The 17,575-nt window shown below is 33.2% G+C and overlaps 1 protein-coding gene across 3 annotated transcripts; it reads left to right on the plus strand.

The window, feature by feature from the left end:
* Positions 1 to 2,717: 2,717 nt before the first annotated feature.
* Positions 2,718 to 17,502, plus strand: LOC145601074 (mannosyl-oligosaccharide glucosidase GCS1-like). 3 transcript variants are annotated; one of them, XM_081656998.1, is made up of 22 exons: positions 2,718 to 3,231; positions 3,445 to 3,518; positions 4,394 to 4,645; positions 5,365 to 5,539; positions 6,103 to 6,189; positions 6,569 to 6,637; positions 7,040 to 7,136; positions 8,169 to 8,251; positions 9,588 to 9,695; positions 11,293 to 11,411; positions 11,509 to 11,616; positions 11,697 to 11,770; positions 13,019 to 13,141; positions 14,358 to 14,428; positions 15,445 to 15,594; positions 15,672 to 15,722; positions 15,910 to 15,966; positions 16,089 to 16,235; positions 16,562 to 16,653; positions 16,791 to 16,900; positions 17,014 to 17,077; positions 17,164 to 17,502. In XM_081656998.1, exons 1-22 carry the CDS (start codon positions 2,941 to 2,943, stop codon positions 17,324 to 17,326), a joined length of 2,565 nt encoding a protein of 854 aa, XP_081513124.1. In that variant the 5' UTR covers positions 2,718 to 2,940; the 3' UTR covers positions 17,327 to 17,502. The 3 variants fall into 3 exon arrangements, with proteins under 3 accessions (XP_081513124.1, XP_081513125.1, XP_081513126.1); XM_081657000.1 differs by having other exon boundaries at positions 3,169 to 3,231; positions 4,404 to 4,645; XM_081656999.1 differs by lacking the exon at positions 13,019 to 13,141 and having other exon boundaries at positions 14,361 to 14,428.
* The last annotated feature ends 73 nt before the right edge of the window (positions 17,503 to 17,575 follow it).

The raw sequence follows: 17,575 nt of genomic DNA on the forward strand, positions 1-17,575 counted from the left end.
TAAGAAGTTGTTGTAACAACTTCTGCTGAGCTGGCAGAGCCATAACAAACTCTGATGACCTGTCAAGTCTTTCTAACCATATTGCTGAGAGTCGTCTGCTGTAGCCATAGTCTCAATAGTGACTGATTAACATAGCATCAATAATTTTTCTTGTTAAAAAAAATGTATATCAAAATTTGTATTTATCAAGTGTCACGCAAAGTTTATACTACTCGTACTATTCTTGTAAAATTTTCCATAATGTTATTGTTAGTTGGGGCAAATTTCGACGAAAATTGGGAGTCTTATCTTCTTCTTTTGCATAGGACCATAAAGAAAATTATAAATATGCTCATCAATAGCTCTTCTTGAAGAAGCCTCATTACTCAACAAGGGTATACGTAATTGCATTGTAATGCTGACTATGTCGTCATCCAAGGGAGACCATTCTGCTGTGCGGCTTAGTTCAACTTGGAGATTTGGGAAACAAGTTGCCATTATTTCCTTAAGTAGCGCAGCATCACGGCTACTTGAATCAGACGTGCGTGATAATGGATTGTAGTATGGATTATACAAAACGAGCTGCAAAAATAAATACAAAGACTAAAATGAGTGTTCGTTGCTTGCGAATACAAGAAAATAATGAAAAATTTTGACTTAAAGGCTTAGACGAAACTAAAATTACTGATTAGAAAAAAAAAAAAGCAATAAAGAACAAGTCCTCCAATAACACGATAGGAATTATATGACTACACTTTTACAACAGATTTTAGATTATCCGAAACTATGTACTAATGATTTTATTTTATTTATTTATTTATTTAAAGTTCAAAGAGCTACAAATTGATCCCAAGAACTAATGACCTAGCTAATTTTGTAGAATGAGCGAGATACATTACAATTTTCATAATGATGCAATTATATCTCTTAACATATGTTTTTACTCATAAAAATCATACACTAACCCTTGTTCAAATAGACTCATCATATTACATGCATATTATAATATGCAAGTCTAGCTTCTACCATGTCTAGATAAACACGAACAATTCTTGTTCAAATTAAATACATGTCTTAAAAAAATCGCGCATGATTAAACATTAAATTAATGGTTCTAATTGAAGGTGAAATTATTTACCTAAAAAAATCCACATTAAAATTCAAGAAAAATAAAAGGAAGAAACAAAAGATTTTGATGAGTAGTGTTAAGTATAGAGTACGAACCTCATAATCACCGAGGCTTAATTTCTTCTGACAAGCCATTAAAAACATTATAAGATTATACTTTTGCGCCATATTTCTCAAACTCTAACAAAAGGTAAATGAAAGTTTGAAGTTCTTTGATCAATATATATGTGATGAAATACATCTAATTTTGTAATGAAGGAGTTAATATATATAATACAATAGTAGTTCAAATCATCGTAGGGTTATTAGGATTTAGTATCCTAATCCTAATCAAACTAAGGTGCTATATATTGATAAGATTTATATTTTTTTAAAAAAAAAAATCGAAGTATAATAGTTTACTCTGTATTTTGTTTTCTAATCTTTTAAGTCTTCAAACTTCGTTAAAATTTTAGGAAACTTTTAGAACTCAATCAACTCGTACATAAAATTTTCCTTATTGTTGCACAAAAAAAAAAAAAAAAAAAAAAAAAAAAAAAAAAATTTTAAAATAAGATATGGCACGATGCACAAGATAAAGTCTCATTTACAACAAGTGTACGTTTAATTTACTGTAAAATGGGTTAAAGTTATATAAAAAATACTTAAAGTTATCCTTTATAATGCAAAAGTTATTATTTTTTTATTAATAAATTTTATCTTATAAAAAACTTATAATATAGTATTAGATTAATCATATTAGTCTTTATAGTATGTAATCACTTATCTATAAGAAATTACATATTAAAATAAAATTCAAATCAACGATCGACAAATTAAAAGTTACCCTTTACGTGGTTAAGGTTGCCATAAAAATAGTTAAGATTACGCTCAAATCGACCGTTTTACAATAAAATTAATGTACACCCGTCGTACACAAGACTTATTCAATGCAAAATCAATGAGATAATAATCAAACATGGATTACATTTTCATTTGGATAATTATTTCAAATCAAATAAAACTTAATTAGTCAATTCTACACTTTCCTAAAATAAAAAGGCAAAAGCTAACAAACGTTTCGAAAGTGTTGGATAAGCTAGCTAAAAGTAGAAAGATTAAATTAAAATGAACATTAAGGGTATGTTCTGTTCACCTTGTTTTTACTTATTTCAGGTGTAATAAGTTCTGTTAAGTTCAAATAAGTTCAGTTCAGGTTTAATAAGTTCTAATACGGGTTACCCAAATACAATTACAGCTAAAATAAGTTAGGTGTAATAAATTTAGATTAGTTAAGATAAGTTCAGATTAGTGAAAATCAGGTGAATAGAAACACACCTTAATTACACCACTTAACGTGTGATTTTGTCATGCTTTCCCAAATTTATACCACTTTTGGCAATTTTTTAAATGGTTATCCAACGTCTCAGGACATTCATTAGCATGATCCAATAAAAAATATGGAATAAGTTAGAAGAAAACACTCTATAGAGTGTCAAATAACTTTTTTTAGAGTGTATGTCCTGACCCCGGGGACGTTCATTAGCATGATCCAATAAAAAATACGGAGTATGGAATAAGCTAGAAGAAAACACTCTCTAGTTGTCAAGTACAGCAACTTTTTTTGGAGTGTCCAAAATAATTCGTGATCCTCTCACTCCAGAAAAAACATAAAGTAGAGCCTCTCCAATTCCTATGATCGACAAAATTCCTATGATCGACAAAATTACTCTCAACTCTAAACTTCAAGTCAACTCTCTCTCACCTTCAACCTTCGTCCTCCATTAATGGAGTCGATCATCTCCTAATTCTCAGAATTTCAAATTTATCCACCAAAAATTTTTAGGGCTTAAAATGACAGGAAATAGTAGAAAAAATGCTCGAAATCGACCTAAACCTTCAATCAATGTTAATGAAGATCATCATCCGATCAACACCGATAAGAAATCAAAGCTTAGGAGAGATAAAATCAAGCATCGCAGCTTTTCCAAATTCCAATTGTTGCTCGGATTCTTCGCAATTTTCGTCTTCGCATTTTCGTCGTATTTTGTTTACTCTTATGTCGTGAATTCTACTGATTATGGAAGTCGGAAACCTAGGGTTATCACTCCATTTCCTGCTCCTAAACTCATGGATCTTCCTCAGGTTAGTTTCATTGTAATTGAAGATGATATACAATGAATTTTTTTTAGTTAAATTAAACATTAATTACACCATTCAACGTGTGATTTTGTCGTGCATTCGTTAATTAATGTGTAATGTATCGAATGCTAGTATGAAATTATGCGTTTTATTTTTCTAAGTTTATGTCAATTATTGATTGAATTTGAGGATATGAATTTGCTTTGTTGATTGTAGTTTCAAGGCGAGCACAAGGAAAGTTTGTATTGGGGAACTTACCGGCCTCATGTTTATCTTGGCATTCGAGCAAGGTTAGTTAGTATGATTTATACTTTTCGTTTCGTTAGTATGATTTGTTAGCCTTATACTCTAATAATCTTATCATGTTGAATATTGATACGATACTAACAAAAGTGTGTCAATATCTTGTACGGACTAATGTATATTCATGTTAATGGAATAGTGTGTGATTTTACATTATCGACACAATTTAAGTTTAATTTTGTCGAACATTTGAATTTGTAGAAATGCCTTATAATTTGAATAGCAATGAATACTTGCGGATTATGACTATACGAGTAGTATTTATTAAGATGATGAATTATTGTTCATATGATTGTTGATAGTCATAATGATGATGGATAAATTGATTAGAGCTTTGAAGGAATAAATTGTTTGGTTGAATAAGTTTTCATCAACTTATCAATGTAGTCTCGGGATTGTAGGCTTAGTAGTTACTAGCTAGGACAAACTTTGGTTTATTAGATACTAAATTCAGATTGCTCATTCCCTGTTTTATGCTTATTTTTGTTTTTTTTGGTGTTTATTCTACTATACCTCAGGTTAGTCGAATAAAAAATGAGTTACCACTATTTATGCAAAGTTTAATGGTTTAAATTGCTGAAAAAAATGATAAATTTTTAAGGTGATTGGGCAATTATTTTTTATTTTTTTTAAAAAAACTGTTTAGTTATAACCCTACTCTCTGGCTTTGTGTATTAAGATATCCTACTCACTTTGCACTATGATTGATCTTTTTTGAAACAAGTAAGTTACCTAGATGGAGGACTACTTTTCCTTTCTGTTGGATTGCTAATTTGACGTATAATTGAAGTTTTACTTGAATGTTGAAGTTTAAATTTTGCATGTGAAATTGTGAGTGATAATAACTGGTTGTAAATGGCAGGACTCCGCAGTCTCTGATTGCGGGATTGATGTGGATTGGTGTCAAGGATGGACAGTATGTCATGCGGCATGTCTGCCAAGATTCCGATAACCTTAACACTTATGGTTGGACTCATCACAATGGACGAGATTATGGAAGGCAGCTGATAGTTGATCAGGGGCTGACCTTGGAGACCAGTTTCTTAAAATCGAGAGAAAAAGGCAGTGGTTATGGAGGGGATTGGGCTGTTCGAATCGATTTACAGAGCAAGAAGTAAATGTTCTCATCTGCTTATGGCTGCTTGATTAAGAAGTATGCTAATTTAGCTTTGCTATTGAAGTTTGTTGGATTGACTTGCAAATTTGAGTTGAAGTAGCTAATTGATTTAACCCGGATAAAATTTTATCTACTCAACATGATGCCAATATGTATAAATCTTTGTATGAATTTGATGCCATTATTTTGGTTCAGACTTTGATGTGTAGTTGATGTTAAAATTAAAAAAAAAAAAAAATCTAGAATAGAAAATTCGGCAAATGTGTTTCTCTGCAAATCTTAATCTTATGATATTTTTTTGGCAGCTTATGTATTGGTTGAGAGGTGAGAGAAATAATGATAATGCACGATGTTGCATTTGAGTTGAGGAAATGTCTGGGAAAGTCTGAAAGATACTGATTTCTTTCATCCTAACTTGGATAGGAAATATTCCCCTGTCTATACTTCCTGAGTTCTTGTCCTATTGCTATTGTTCTAATCCCATGATACTTAACAAACTTATTTTTTATTCTTAGTATGTTTCTTTAGGGTCTTTACAGTTTCAGTATTTTCTTTCTTTGCAAGTGTAGTTTTTGAATCATATAATTCTTTCCCAGTTCCTCTTGTGAGCAAGTTCTGTACATGACTTTTTAATACGGGTCACCTATTCTACAGAATTTTATTTCTTTGCATCTAATCCATGATTTGTATTTTTCACATTTATATTTGGGTCACAGGTCAGGCTCAGATGTGGACAGTTGGGGAACTGGTCATTTTTTCTTCTATATGGCTGATGAAGGAGGACAAGCCATCAGCATGAGTAGAGATGTTTTGGATGTTCGTGAAAGCTCATTACTGGCATCAGGATCACGAAGTGACATTGGAGGCTGGCAGTTGCATCTAGAATCAGCTGTATGTTATCATATGGTTTAGACTATGTTTGGAGATGCTATTTTTTTTTATTGTTTTTTTTCCTTTTTGGTTTACTCTGTTGTGACTTTATTCTATGCATGCATGACAGTTTCCAATCTGTATTACTATAACTATGCCATGCTTCACATGGCTAGTCTTCTGATACAGTTATGCTGAAAAAGCAGGATATGGACCTTTTTCATACCTGAAATTCTTCTTTATGTGTTGGTTTTAAATGGATTTTCCAGCCTTTACTATATTTGGCAGTTGTTAGGAGATCTCTCAAGTCTCAAGCTTAAACCATGCAGCTCTTAATTTTCCATGGCAACATTCTTGTGTTGTTATTTCATGATCCTTACATCCTGCTTGTTTGAAGTACTTTAAATTTGGACAATTAAGGTCTTATCAGCTTCATGAAATTGTTGATTGATGCTTTTGGAAACTATCTGGTTACTTAGCCATTCACATGTTTTCATCCTTTATGTGTTTGCTTTCTAAATGATGTTTTCTCTCTACAAAAATCTGTTTTTGAAGTAGTGCTCATCTTTTGTCCTTAATGTCAGGACAATCCGGAAATTCATTATTCTGGTTTCAAGACACCACACATACACAACCTGTCTGATCTTGTCCTAGTAACTCTGGCACATCAGGTATGTAATAGGCTTTTCATTGCTCTAAATTATTAATGTGGTGAAATTTACTTAATCGCAGTGATAAAGTGAATGTTTGGCTATGAAATTCATATTTTACATGATTTGTGTTTAGTTAGATGCTGCCTTTAGCTATGAGCTACTTTGTATAGAACTTAATTTGCTGCTTCTGTGGCCAATGGATGGAATCCTTCAGTTTTGTAGCATGTAGGTCTTTGAACTCTATTTTAGCATATTGCGAACCTTAAGCAACCACTGATCCACTATCAATGAAATTATCACTTTGTTTGGGCCTTTGTTGGTACTGCTTTAGCATCCTCATTTCTTCCCTTGTAGGTCAAAAGAAAAAATGACCATTGCTTTTGTCTTTATCTTGTAGATCAGAAGGTTTGGCTATCTGCAGCTTCCCGACAATTCCGCTCATTCTCCTAATATTCTCGTGTTTCAGGTAATTTTATGGAATGTGTTGATATAATATGTTGTGGGAAGGTATATGTTGATTATTTACTGAACTATGATATTGATTGTTCTGTCATACTCCCTCCGTGTTTAAATAAATGAAACGTTTTGACTTTCACGGAGTTTTAGGAAGGCTAGTTGATTTTATTAAAATAAAAGGTAGTGGGGCATAAGTTGAGGAGAAAGATGAGAGTAAGGGGTTTTGTGGGGACCATTAGTTAGTTGAATGTTATTAAAAAGTATAGAGAATATTATTAAAAAAATAGAGAGAAATTATCAAATAAGGAAACATTTAATTTATTTAAACACAGCCGCAAAAGGAAAATGTTTCATTTATTTAAACACGGAGGGAGTAAAAAAATTGCCTGGTTCCTTTATTTTATTTTTGCAGATTTCTGCAACGGTTCCTTTCAAAGCAGACCTTGCTTTTGTGTCAGGAACTGACATTAAAAGTTCATGGATAGATGAACGCATTAGTAGCCTTACAGGTACTTTCTTTAAAATGTATAATCTTCTTGCTTCTCTTTTATGCCAACTGTTGAATGCTACCGCCTACTGGTCACACAATATTCTTTCAAAGTATATTTTGAAATGTGAATCTGTGAGTTTTGGTATCTGTCAATGTAGTATCATGGAAAAAATTATGCATGTTGGATTCTTTTTTATTATATCAAAGGGAAGGTTCTATCTGGTAGCATGATCACTTCATATTACCTATAGGTTTTATATATAAGGCCATGCTTTGACTTTTGTCTAAGTTTACCACTTATTTGTTATAATCTTTCCTCAAATAAGTCCTGTATTGTTTTTAGTTTTGAGCTAAGGAGGATCAATATAATGACTGTAGCCATTCTTATATGATAATAATTGGAAAGATATATTTGACTTTGTATGAAAAATGTTGTGCAATGAACACAATTAATTCTTTATTGATGGCAAGGATTATAGAGAAAAGTGGTTAAAGGTTTGTATTGAGTCTTTTTTAATGGCATTTTATTGGAATTGTAGAATAACAGTAAAGTTGTTGAAAAATAATTCCTAAGAATTCTAACCAATTTCTATAAAGGGACTGAAGGCTTATTATACACTACTTTTGAAATAAAAGAATCTTGTTGAGAATTTTTTTTTTTTTTTTTTTTTTTTAAAAAAAACAATACCTTCCATAAGGTATATTTGCACCGTCATGTATACTGATGTATATTTATAGAAGATTTATGGTGACATTTGCAAAAGCAATGAAATTAAAATGGTATCTAGGGCCTTTCTTTTTCTTTTTTTTTTCGCAGAATGTGGTGTTAATAAAATGTATATATATATATACATAATTCATTCATAATTTTTCATGACTTCAAAAGTTCCAGTCAATATATGTGTTTGTTAAATGTTTGAGGGATTTAAAAATTTGGACGAGTGTTGGATTTACTGCTATGAGAGATGTGTATACTACTTATGATATTACTCTTACCAAGTTGCTTATATAATCTGGGCAAGTACTGAGCATAAAAGATATGAATTTTCAGGAGAAAACTTGAGCAAAAAACTAGTGAAGAAGAAGAATGAATACGATGATAAATTTCAAAGATGCTTCAATTTGACTGAGAAGGTATCATCAAAGTCGTGTCTGCTCTACTTATTCACTATTTTGAAGTTGGAGTTTTTTCAAAGTATCCTATTATACTTGTCTGCAATATTGCTTGAGTTTTACATTATAACTCCTCTTGCTAGATACAGCTATGCTTATAGTTTCATAAGAGATGCATGTTTCTCTCTAGAAAATTAGACCTGGAAACTGAGCTTTGATCTTGATTGAGCCTTGTATACTTTTGGACAGATAATGATGAATCTAATGTTGATCGTTGTTCATGAAATTGAGGAGGAAGCTCACTCATATTGTCTTCAGATTTTGTTCAGATCTGATACAGAATTCTGGATACAATATACAGTAAAAAAATAGTATATTGGTTTTACAACAGATGATAGAATTAGGGATGCAGAAATGAAAGCTATAAGTCTGCTCTTCATGTTACCCTCTCTCTCTCTCTCTCTCTCTCTCTCTCTCTCTCTCTCTCTCTCTCTCTCTCTCTCTCTCTCTCTCAAGTGACACTTCCCTAAAGTGGCTGTGTTTTCTTAAGTGACACTGTGATACATTTCCCAAATTTGAAAACTTGCTGTCATTTCTAATTATATCTCTCTCTTCCTTTGGTCCCTACACTAACACAATTTAATTAATTTCTCATCCCTCATGGTCTCCAATCTTACATTCCTTATTAATCCTCTCCTTTCACATCCTATACTTCATCATAAACTGTTAAACACTCTACCACTATCTCACTAGTTAAATTTTCCCACAAACCCCACTATTATGATATACTTCTTAAAATCTGCATGGAAGTAGTGTGTCACGAAAAAAAAAAAAAATGAAGAAATGAAGGGACTAATAGAAATACCAAGCATGGTCATCAGCGTTAAAATAGAGTTGGCTATTTGGAAAATACACATTTTGTATTTTAAAAGATTAGCTACTTAGGATTCTCATAGCTTATTATGTATTAAGAACATTGGTTAAACTATGCTATTCTTGAATTCCAATCTAAAACATTGGTTAAAACTATGATATTCTTGAATTCAAGTCTAATGTCATACATATTGAAACTTGAAGTCTGGCCACCTTTTGGCTAATATCTTTTAAAAAAGTCTGATCTGAAATGCAGGGGAAAAAAAAAAAAAAAAAAAAAAAAAAAAACACCATATTAGTAAGTGTAGAAGGTGAACGAAAGCTCAGGGATTAAGTCTCCCAATCTCTATGGTTTCAAAAGCTAATTTTTGAAGTAATGTAAATAAACTAGAAAGAGTGGCGATATGCAATGGCAAGTTGAATCCATGTTTTGTTCTCCATTAATAACATTAAAAATTTCTTAAGTTTGTTTCCATTTGTTCAGGTTGATTCAGAAGCTATTGTTGTTGGTAAAGCCACAATTGCAAATTTGATTGGTGGCATTGGTTACTTTTACGGGCAATCAAAAATTTCCGTGCCTCAGAATACTGATGTAAGTTAGCTGTCAACACTGTACCTTTGCTTATGATACGTTTGCTCTTTAAATGTTCAGGATTAGGCAAAAATTCTAGTTCTGAATGTCTTGGTATAGACATCGTGTTATTTAGAGGCAGTTGAAGTTAGGAGATGCGAACTACATGTGTCACTACTGGGGACAATGATCATGTAGTTTCAACTCCATTCATATTCAATTCGTTAGAGATAAGGAATATATGCATGTAAGGATGTACTTTAATGCTTGTCAGAATACCTTGGATCGTGTACTTTACTATTGCTGTTATGCTTTGGATGTTTTGAAGTTTCCATGTTCTTAGTGAGAATAAAGAACACATGCGTGTGTAGAGAATTGTTTTTGTGGTTTAATTTTGTATTGCTGTGCATATTGCTTATATTTACCATTTCATTTATTTGAGTAAAAAAGGATTAAAATAAACTGATATTTCCGCTTCCCTGCCAAATAAGTTTAACTGGAATTTACATACTCACAGTGTTGGGAGTCTCAGTTGATGAGGTAAACAATATTAATGAGATAAATGGGTAACTGCATGTTCAGTACTAGGTTATATGCAGTTATACACTATAAAGACACAGCAGATAAATTGTCAACTCTCCTAATCCTAATTTCTTTTGACAGATGAGAGAGGTAGACCTCATACAATGTGAGAGTGATGCATGCAGTATATCAGATTAACTATTAATTAACCACTAACTAGACAAATTGACAAATCGGAGCATTATTCACTTTGATATTGGAAGTTTAATTCTTTATGTGTGAAGTAACCAAACCTGTATATTAGCTATGAGCAAGCTCATGATGTCGGTGACAGGTGATAATGACAGCATACATTTACATCACAGAGATCAGGTTTAGTAAAAGACTAGTTGTCACTTGTCAGCAACAAACAATATTTCATGTAGTTTAATGAGAATTTATACATGAATCCTTATGAGGTTTGAGAGATTCAAATGCAAATAACCTTTTCCTTTACCAGTTGAAGTCTATTGGAAAGATTGTATCTGAAAGACGTGGAGAAGGGGGGGGGGGGGGATCCCCTCGTCAATTTATCCCTGACATTAAAGATTCCGTTGAAACCATGTCTTCAGAGAAGTCAAAAGAGAACCAATTAAAGGCCTTCATCATTAAACAATCATAACATATCTATTTCACAAGGATATACTACGTATATAAGATTCACCTCCATAACGTACACCATACCCATCAACTTTTAACTTTCTTATAGTTGCTAAAATTGTTAATAAGCTTGAATCTTATGAAAGCTTGTAAATGATTCACCACTTTCAACTTTAGTAGTCAATAATGGTTTCCCTTCCATGCTTATTTGATTAAAGTTTATTATATGACATTTCGAGGTTCTCAATATGTCTTAGCTAGTTCTTGTAAACTTTGTGTATTGCAAATCGTTGAATGTTCTTATCATTATAGCCATTCTTCTGTGTCTCGATTCTGTGGTTTCTGAATGCTTACATACAGTGCTTACTGGCAAAATTGCTATTAGTGTAAGTCATCTTTTCTTGGGTCATGCCAATGTTTTCCAATGTAGTCATGCATACCATCTTTGTTCTTGCAGATAAAGGGTGATGGTTATCTGTTGTACTGGCCAGCAGAGCTCTACACAGCTGTTCCTAGTCGCGGAGTCTTCCCACGGGGATTTTTGTGGGATGAAGGTTTTCATCAGTTACTGATTTGGTAAGACACATGCTGAATTCAGAGTTTTATCCGATTTTCGCTGTGAATTATATGACAGTGCTACTGTATTTGTTGATTGATCTGTGTATGATAATAGGCGTTGGGATGTCCGCATTTGCTTGGACATCATTGGCCACTGGTTAGATCTATTGAATATTGATGGTTGGATTCCTCGTGAAATGATTTTGGGCGCTGAAGCTTTAAGGTGACTGAAACATTTTGTTTAGCTACTGTCTTTATCATTCTCGTTTGAAATTTGTTATTCAACTTGGCCTTTTTCTGCAGCAAAGTCCCCGAAGAATTTGTTCTCCAGCACCCAACAAATGGCAATCCCCCTACATTATTTCTGGTTTTACATGGTACTTTTTTCTGTTAAATCAGCTTATATTTTTAACAACTAAAATGGTTTTTTCTTGTCGTGGCCAGTTAATTTCACAACTTTGTTTGCTGAGTTGAAATGATTGGTTCTTGTAGCTGTCCCTATCCGATTTAGATTGAGGCTTTGACACTGTATTACTGCTAATATGGTGCCTGTGAACATTGTAAGGTGTTTTGTGCTATGAATATGTTGCTACTGTGACAATAAGACTAATAAGCTAAATTTTAGGCTACAGATATTATAGAGATTAATAGTCTAACTCCACAGTTCACCAGTACTTCACTAAAAAGCTTCGGTATAAGTTAGTACAATTGTAATAATGGTTAAATCTTGGCAGGTGTAATGCTTGCGTTTGTTTGAGGCTTATAACATTGCCAGCGATAAATCTAGTAGATTTTGGGATTTCATGTGATTCTTAAATCTCATTGGCTAACGCTCCATCACCAAATTTTCTTTCAGTTTCTGTAATAGAATAAAAGAAGAAAAGGCATTTTTTTTAAGCGATAGTAGATTGTAATATTGCTTCTAGAAAATCACCATCCTGATAAGCAGATCTTCAAGTGACTGGAGTACTCCTAACAAAAAAGAGAGTCCCTTTTGTGAATGCTTTTCGATTTCTCCTCAAACCCTCCTTTGTTCCCTTACTCATCCCTTACTCATTACACCAATCTCTCTCTGTAACTAGCTTTATAAAATCTAGATCCTTTGGGGCTCCCTCTTCTTCTTCCTCAAGGCAACCCATAACAGATTCTCAAGTAAAATGAAGTGTACTTTCCATCTTGCCTTTCTCCTGTCTTATTGCATTGGATATTTGAATATGAGACTTGGAGTGGGTGGCCTGATCCATTACAGCCATCCAAATTTTTCCTCTTGCTTGTGTTCTTTTTTCAAATGCAAAACATTTATTTTGTAGAAATCTAAGTTTAGGATGAATCAGAACATACACAGTAAGTTTTTGAAGTTCTCTAATTGTGTTTTGCTAGAGTTGACTGAGGTTTTTTCATGTGGTAATCATTTGCTGATGAATCTCTTTGATAATCTATGAAAGACTATATATGATATCAAAAGATCAAAGAACTTTGAAAGTATGTCACGGATTGTAGCCATGGTTTTGTAAGAAACAAATAGGATGCTGTTAAGCTGCACTTGTGTTAGTTAATCAAAGTATCTGACTTAAGTGTCCTATTCATGCCTCCTGCTTTCTGAATCTGTATTATGCTTCTATCAGATCTGGTCTTTGGCATTAAGATGGGTAAATTCAGTGCAGCTGAAAGTAGTGAGATCTCTTCCTTTTTAGAGCATGCATATATTCGGCTTGATGCATGGTTTAAGTGGTTCAATACATCACAATCAGATACGCCCCCCCACCCCTACCCCCACAACTTCCAAGGAGGAGATGGGGGTTATTTCTTTTCAAATTTTGTAATAGTGGTTCTCCCTACTGGCTGGGAACTTGTACCTAGACGCTTCTTTTATAAAAAGAAATTTAGATGACTATGCTTATTCATGTGACTGATGTGAGTATGTGATTTGTTGCATTTTTTTGTGTAGATAGGTCATATGTATGTATGTTGCGACAATTAGTGGGTTATGAAAGTCAAAGTTAACAAAGTGATTGGAATGTCAATGATCAAATTGTTCTTACCAGTAGTCTTAACTCAAATTTGCTAAATGTTGCCATTCCAATTAACAAAACGTTAGTAATGGGTTTGCATTTCACTGTCTTAGGACTTTAGGAGCAATTGAAGATATTTTTTTTCTTGTATCAAGAGGAAATTCTTGAATTTACTTGATGCTTGTATGTTATCTGTCATATTCTTTAACTCATTTTTACTGGTCGACTGGGGTTATACTTAAGATTTTAACTCTCTTACATAATTGGTAGCTGATAGTTTTTTGAATGTACTTGATCCTTTATGTGAGTATTGGGTCTGCATAGTGTTGATATTGGGGGCTGAAGAATGATATTATAGAGGAATACGTTTTTACATATGCCTTGATCATATGTTGAAATTAGGAACATTTGAATATGACTCCCCATAGAAAATCACTTGAGAATTTCCCAAATTTATACTATTCAATAAATTGTGTTCCTAAACAAGCTTACATGCCACGTGGTACTATTGTACAAGAGTTGAATCCACAACCTCAAGTTAAAAAACTAAAATGTTAACAACTAAGCTATTGCCATATTACAGTTATCTTTTCAAAATGATATATAGAAAAGAATTTGAATCATGTCATTACTGAGATAATTTGGGGCATTGCTCAGTCTCATAAACTAGTTGGAAGTATTAAAAAATAAGCTTCTACCCTGGTGGACATGTTTTAAGGTGTTATAATAAATTTTAGCTTTGATGAATCAGTTTAAAGTTAATGCTACAGTCTTTTTCTGACATACATATTCTTATTCTTTCTTACCTTTTTTTCCCTTCTTGTAGACGCTCTTTGTTTGTAGTGTAATACGTATTATGTTTTTTTATAAACCTTCTCATCCAATCTAACTTAAGCATTTTTATGGTTCAGCATGCTGTAATATATGTGCTCACTATTGCTGTCTTCATTTGCAGGAAAAGACCCAAATAGCTACTTTTGGCATGGTAGAGACAATATTACTGATCGTGAATTGAATCCAAAAGTATGACATGTAGTTACTGCTTACACTTTTACTAAATCCGCCTCTCTTTTATTCATAATTATACTTCCTCCTCTGTTATTTAATACTTGCAAAACACATTTTTATGGTATTTAAGAAAAAGTGGGTCACAAATGATTTACCACACTTAAAATAAGGTTGAGAGATTGTTACTAAAAAAAATTAAGTGGGCATGAGCTTTAAATTAGAGCAACAGTACAACTCTCTCTCTCTCTCTCAAAAAAAAAAAAAAAAAAAAATTCCAATTGGAGTGTGTTGCAAGTGTTGTGACACCGAAGTGTTGCAAGTATTAAGACCGGAGGAAGTATATATCTTTCAAACATTGCGATTAAAAAACAATTGAAAAATTGATATTTGGATTAGCCTTAAGGAATATCTTGGATTAGTATCAATTTCTTGTTATTGCATGAGCTTCGCATGTATATTCAGTTCCTAGCTAACCGGACCTTTTGATAATCCTGTTTTACTAGCTGTGGTTGAATTTTAGCTTAACTTGTGACTGCCATTTCTACATGTGAATTCTTCCTTTGTTTCTTATTTGTCGTTTGCACAGAGCATAACAAATGTTTCTGATGGCTTTCCGATGACCATGGTTATCCTCTTCCTGTCTTAGGCATGACAATGTGTCTGCGCACATGTGTGACTTTTATAAAGTTTATGGTATACAGTAGACCATCCTCATTGAAAAACTATTATACTTGCTCGAGTAATATTGAAAATAGGCTTAATCTCCCACCCCCCCCCCCCCCCCTCCCCCCTGTTTAGGCAGACTGTATTATGTATTCCATTGTAGGGACATGCTGCTTCTTTTTGGTCATGCATAAGGTTTTTATATTTTATGTTATATTGACCACATATCAGTTTGGGACTAAGGCTTTGTTGCATATGGTTTTTATATTGTTGGTTAGGTTGGATGAGAAACCTGCTTGCAAGTTTTTTTGCTGTCTATGTGTCTGTATATATTATGTTGTAATATTATTACTTTGTGGAATTTTCAGACATTGTCATCCGGGTTGGATGACTATCCACGTGCTTCTCATCCCAACGAAGATGAACGCCACTTGGATCTCAGATGCTGGATGCTTCTTGCAGCAGATTGCTTACAGACCATAGTCAAAGTTACTGAAATTTCTAATGAATCGGGGAAGGTACAATGGTGTGAAATATTTTCAAGCTTTGGAATTTGTTTGTTAGATTAGTAAGCCTCATGAATGGATCACTGCAGGAGTATGGCTTCACTGTAAATCAGCTATCAAATTTTGAAATTCTCAACAAGGTCTGTAAATTTTAATACATTCTGAAGTTTTCTATTTAGTGTAGCATGTAGTGATTGTCATCCATTTTTTATTTCTTGTGTGAGGGCCATGAGCATTTAGCATTACATTTTGTAGCTTCAGCTTGCTTTTGGAGAATTTTGTTATTCTATATATACTTTGTGAAGTTTCTAGACCTATTTTATACAGATGCATCTTGATGAGGCTTTCGGAGCATATTTTGATTTTGGCAACCACACTGAAAAGGTATGCTTCTTCTAATTTAAATATTTTCTCAGTTACTTCTAATTTAAATGTTTTCTCAGTTACTTGTTTGGTAGCTTGTAATTGTGGTATATTCCTAACTGTGGTATATTTTCCTTTTTAAGGTTCGTTTACGTTCGCAATTGAAGATGAATGGAAATTATGCCAGACAAGAGATGGTCCGAGAAGTTCTCGAGGAACCAAAACTTCAATTTGTACCTCATCTTGGCTATGTCAGCCTCTTTCCGTTGATGGGAAAACTTATACCTCCTGTAAGTCGCAGGTTTCCTTGATATATCATTTTATGGTTGGAGGTATATATCAGTTATGAGAAAAGTGTACATGTTACAAGTAATAACATCTGACCATGTTTAAAATGATAATTTTGGTTGAATGGGAGTTTCTTACCCTTCTGTCAAGTTGTCAACTGTCAAGTACCTGACACAGGTACTCCAAGGAAGAAGATTCTAGATAGGATTACCTCACTTAATTACCTCCAATATGGGTTTAAGATACAGTTATTCTCATAATTTACTTCATCAATGCATTTCTGTGAAGTATTTTTTTCCTTACTGATAGAGTAATAATTATGTTGCAGGAGTCATGGATTTTAGGGAAACAGCTCGATCTTCTTTCAAATAGAAGCTTATTATGGACCAATTATGGGATTCGCTCCCTTTCCAAATCAAGGTGGTAATCCTTTCACATATGTTGACCGGTCTTCTTGACCTATTGCTGTCAAATTCATGCACTTCTCACTCTGATACTATTAAATTTGTTCGAAACAACAAAATTTCTAACTATGCAACTTATTTGATTTGCTCCAGCTCCATATACATGAAACACAATACAGAGCATGACCCACCGTACTGGAGAGGGACAGTTTGGATAAACATGAATTACATGATCCTCTCTGCTCTCCACCACTACTCTGAAGGTACTTGATTAAGATACAGATTTAAATTTTGAATATCTATATGCTTACATGAAGTTTATACAAGGTATTGCTTTTGGGTGACAATTGTGTTTAATGGCTGTATTAATTCACAGCTGATGGGCCCTATAAATTGAGAGCCGGAACTATCTATTTTGACTTGAGAAGCAATCTTCTAAGGTACTAGCAATCTTCTAATGCCAACATGCTCACTTGCTACATTTGCAGTTGTATGTAATTGTAAAATTTTGTATTTGATGTGGCAGAAATATCATTCAGAACTATCACAAGACTGGCTATATTTGGGAGCAGTATGATCAGAAGACAGGTAAGGGTAAGGGTGTCCGGCAATTTACGGGCTGGTCATCACTTGTGGTGCTAATAATGTCAGAAAGTTACAGCAGTAGTTGGGGAATGTCAAATTCATGATCAGCGAAAGATTCTGAAGAGATATAATCAACTACAAAAATTTTGCAGTGTAGTTTACACCGTGCTTTATTTATGTGAACCGAGAATCCTTTGCCAATGTAGTGTAAACTCTCTAGATTTGGAACAAGACATTGAGCCAATTAATAGAAGCACAGAATATGGTTGACTTTCTTACAGTTTCTAAAGCAGAATTCTTCAGGATTGATAGTTTACTTGTGCTCATATATATTATATGATACATCAAAACAG

This window comes from Chenopodium album, chromosome 21 (genome assembly GCF_948465745.1).
Source record: "Chenopodium album chromosome 21, dcCheAlbu1.1, whole genome shotgun sequence".
Classification (NCBI taxonomy): Eukaryota; Viridiplantae; Streptophyta; class Magnoliopsida; order Caryophyllales; family Amaranthaceae; genus Chenopodium; species Chenopodium album.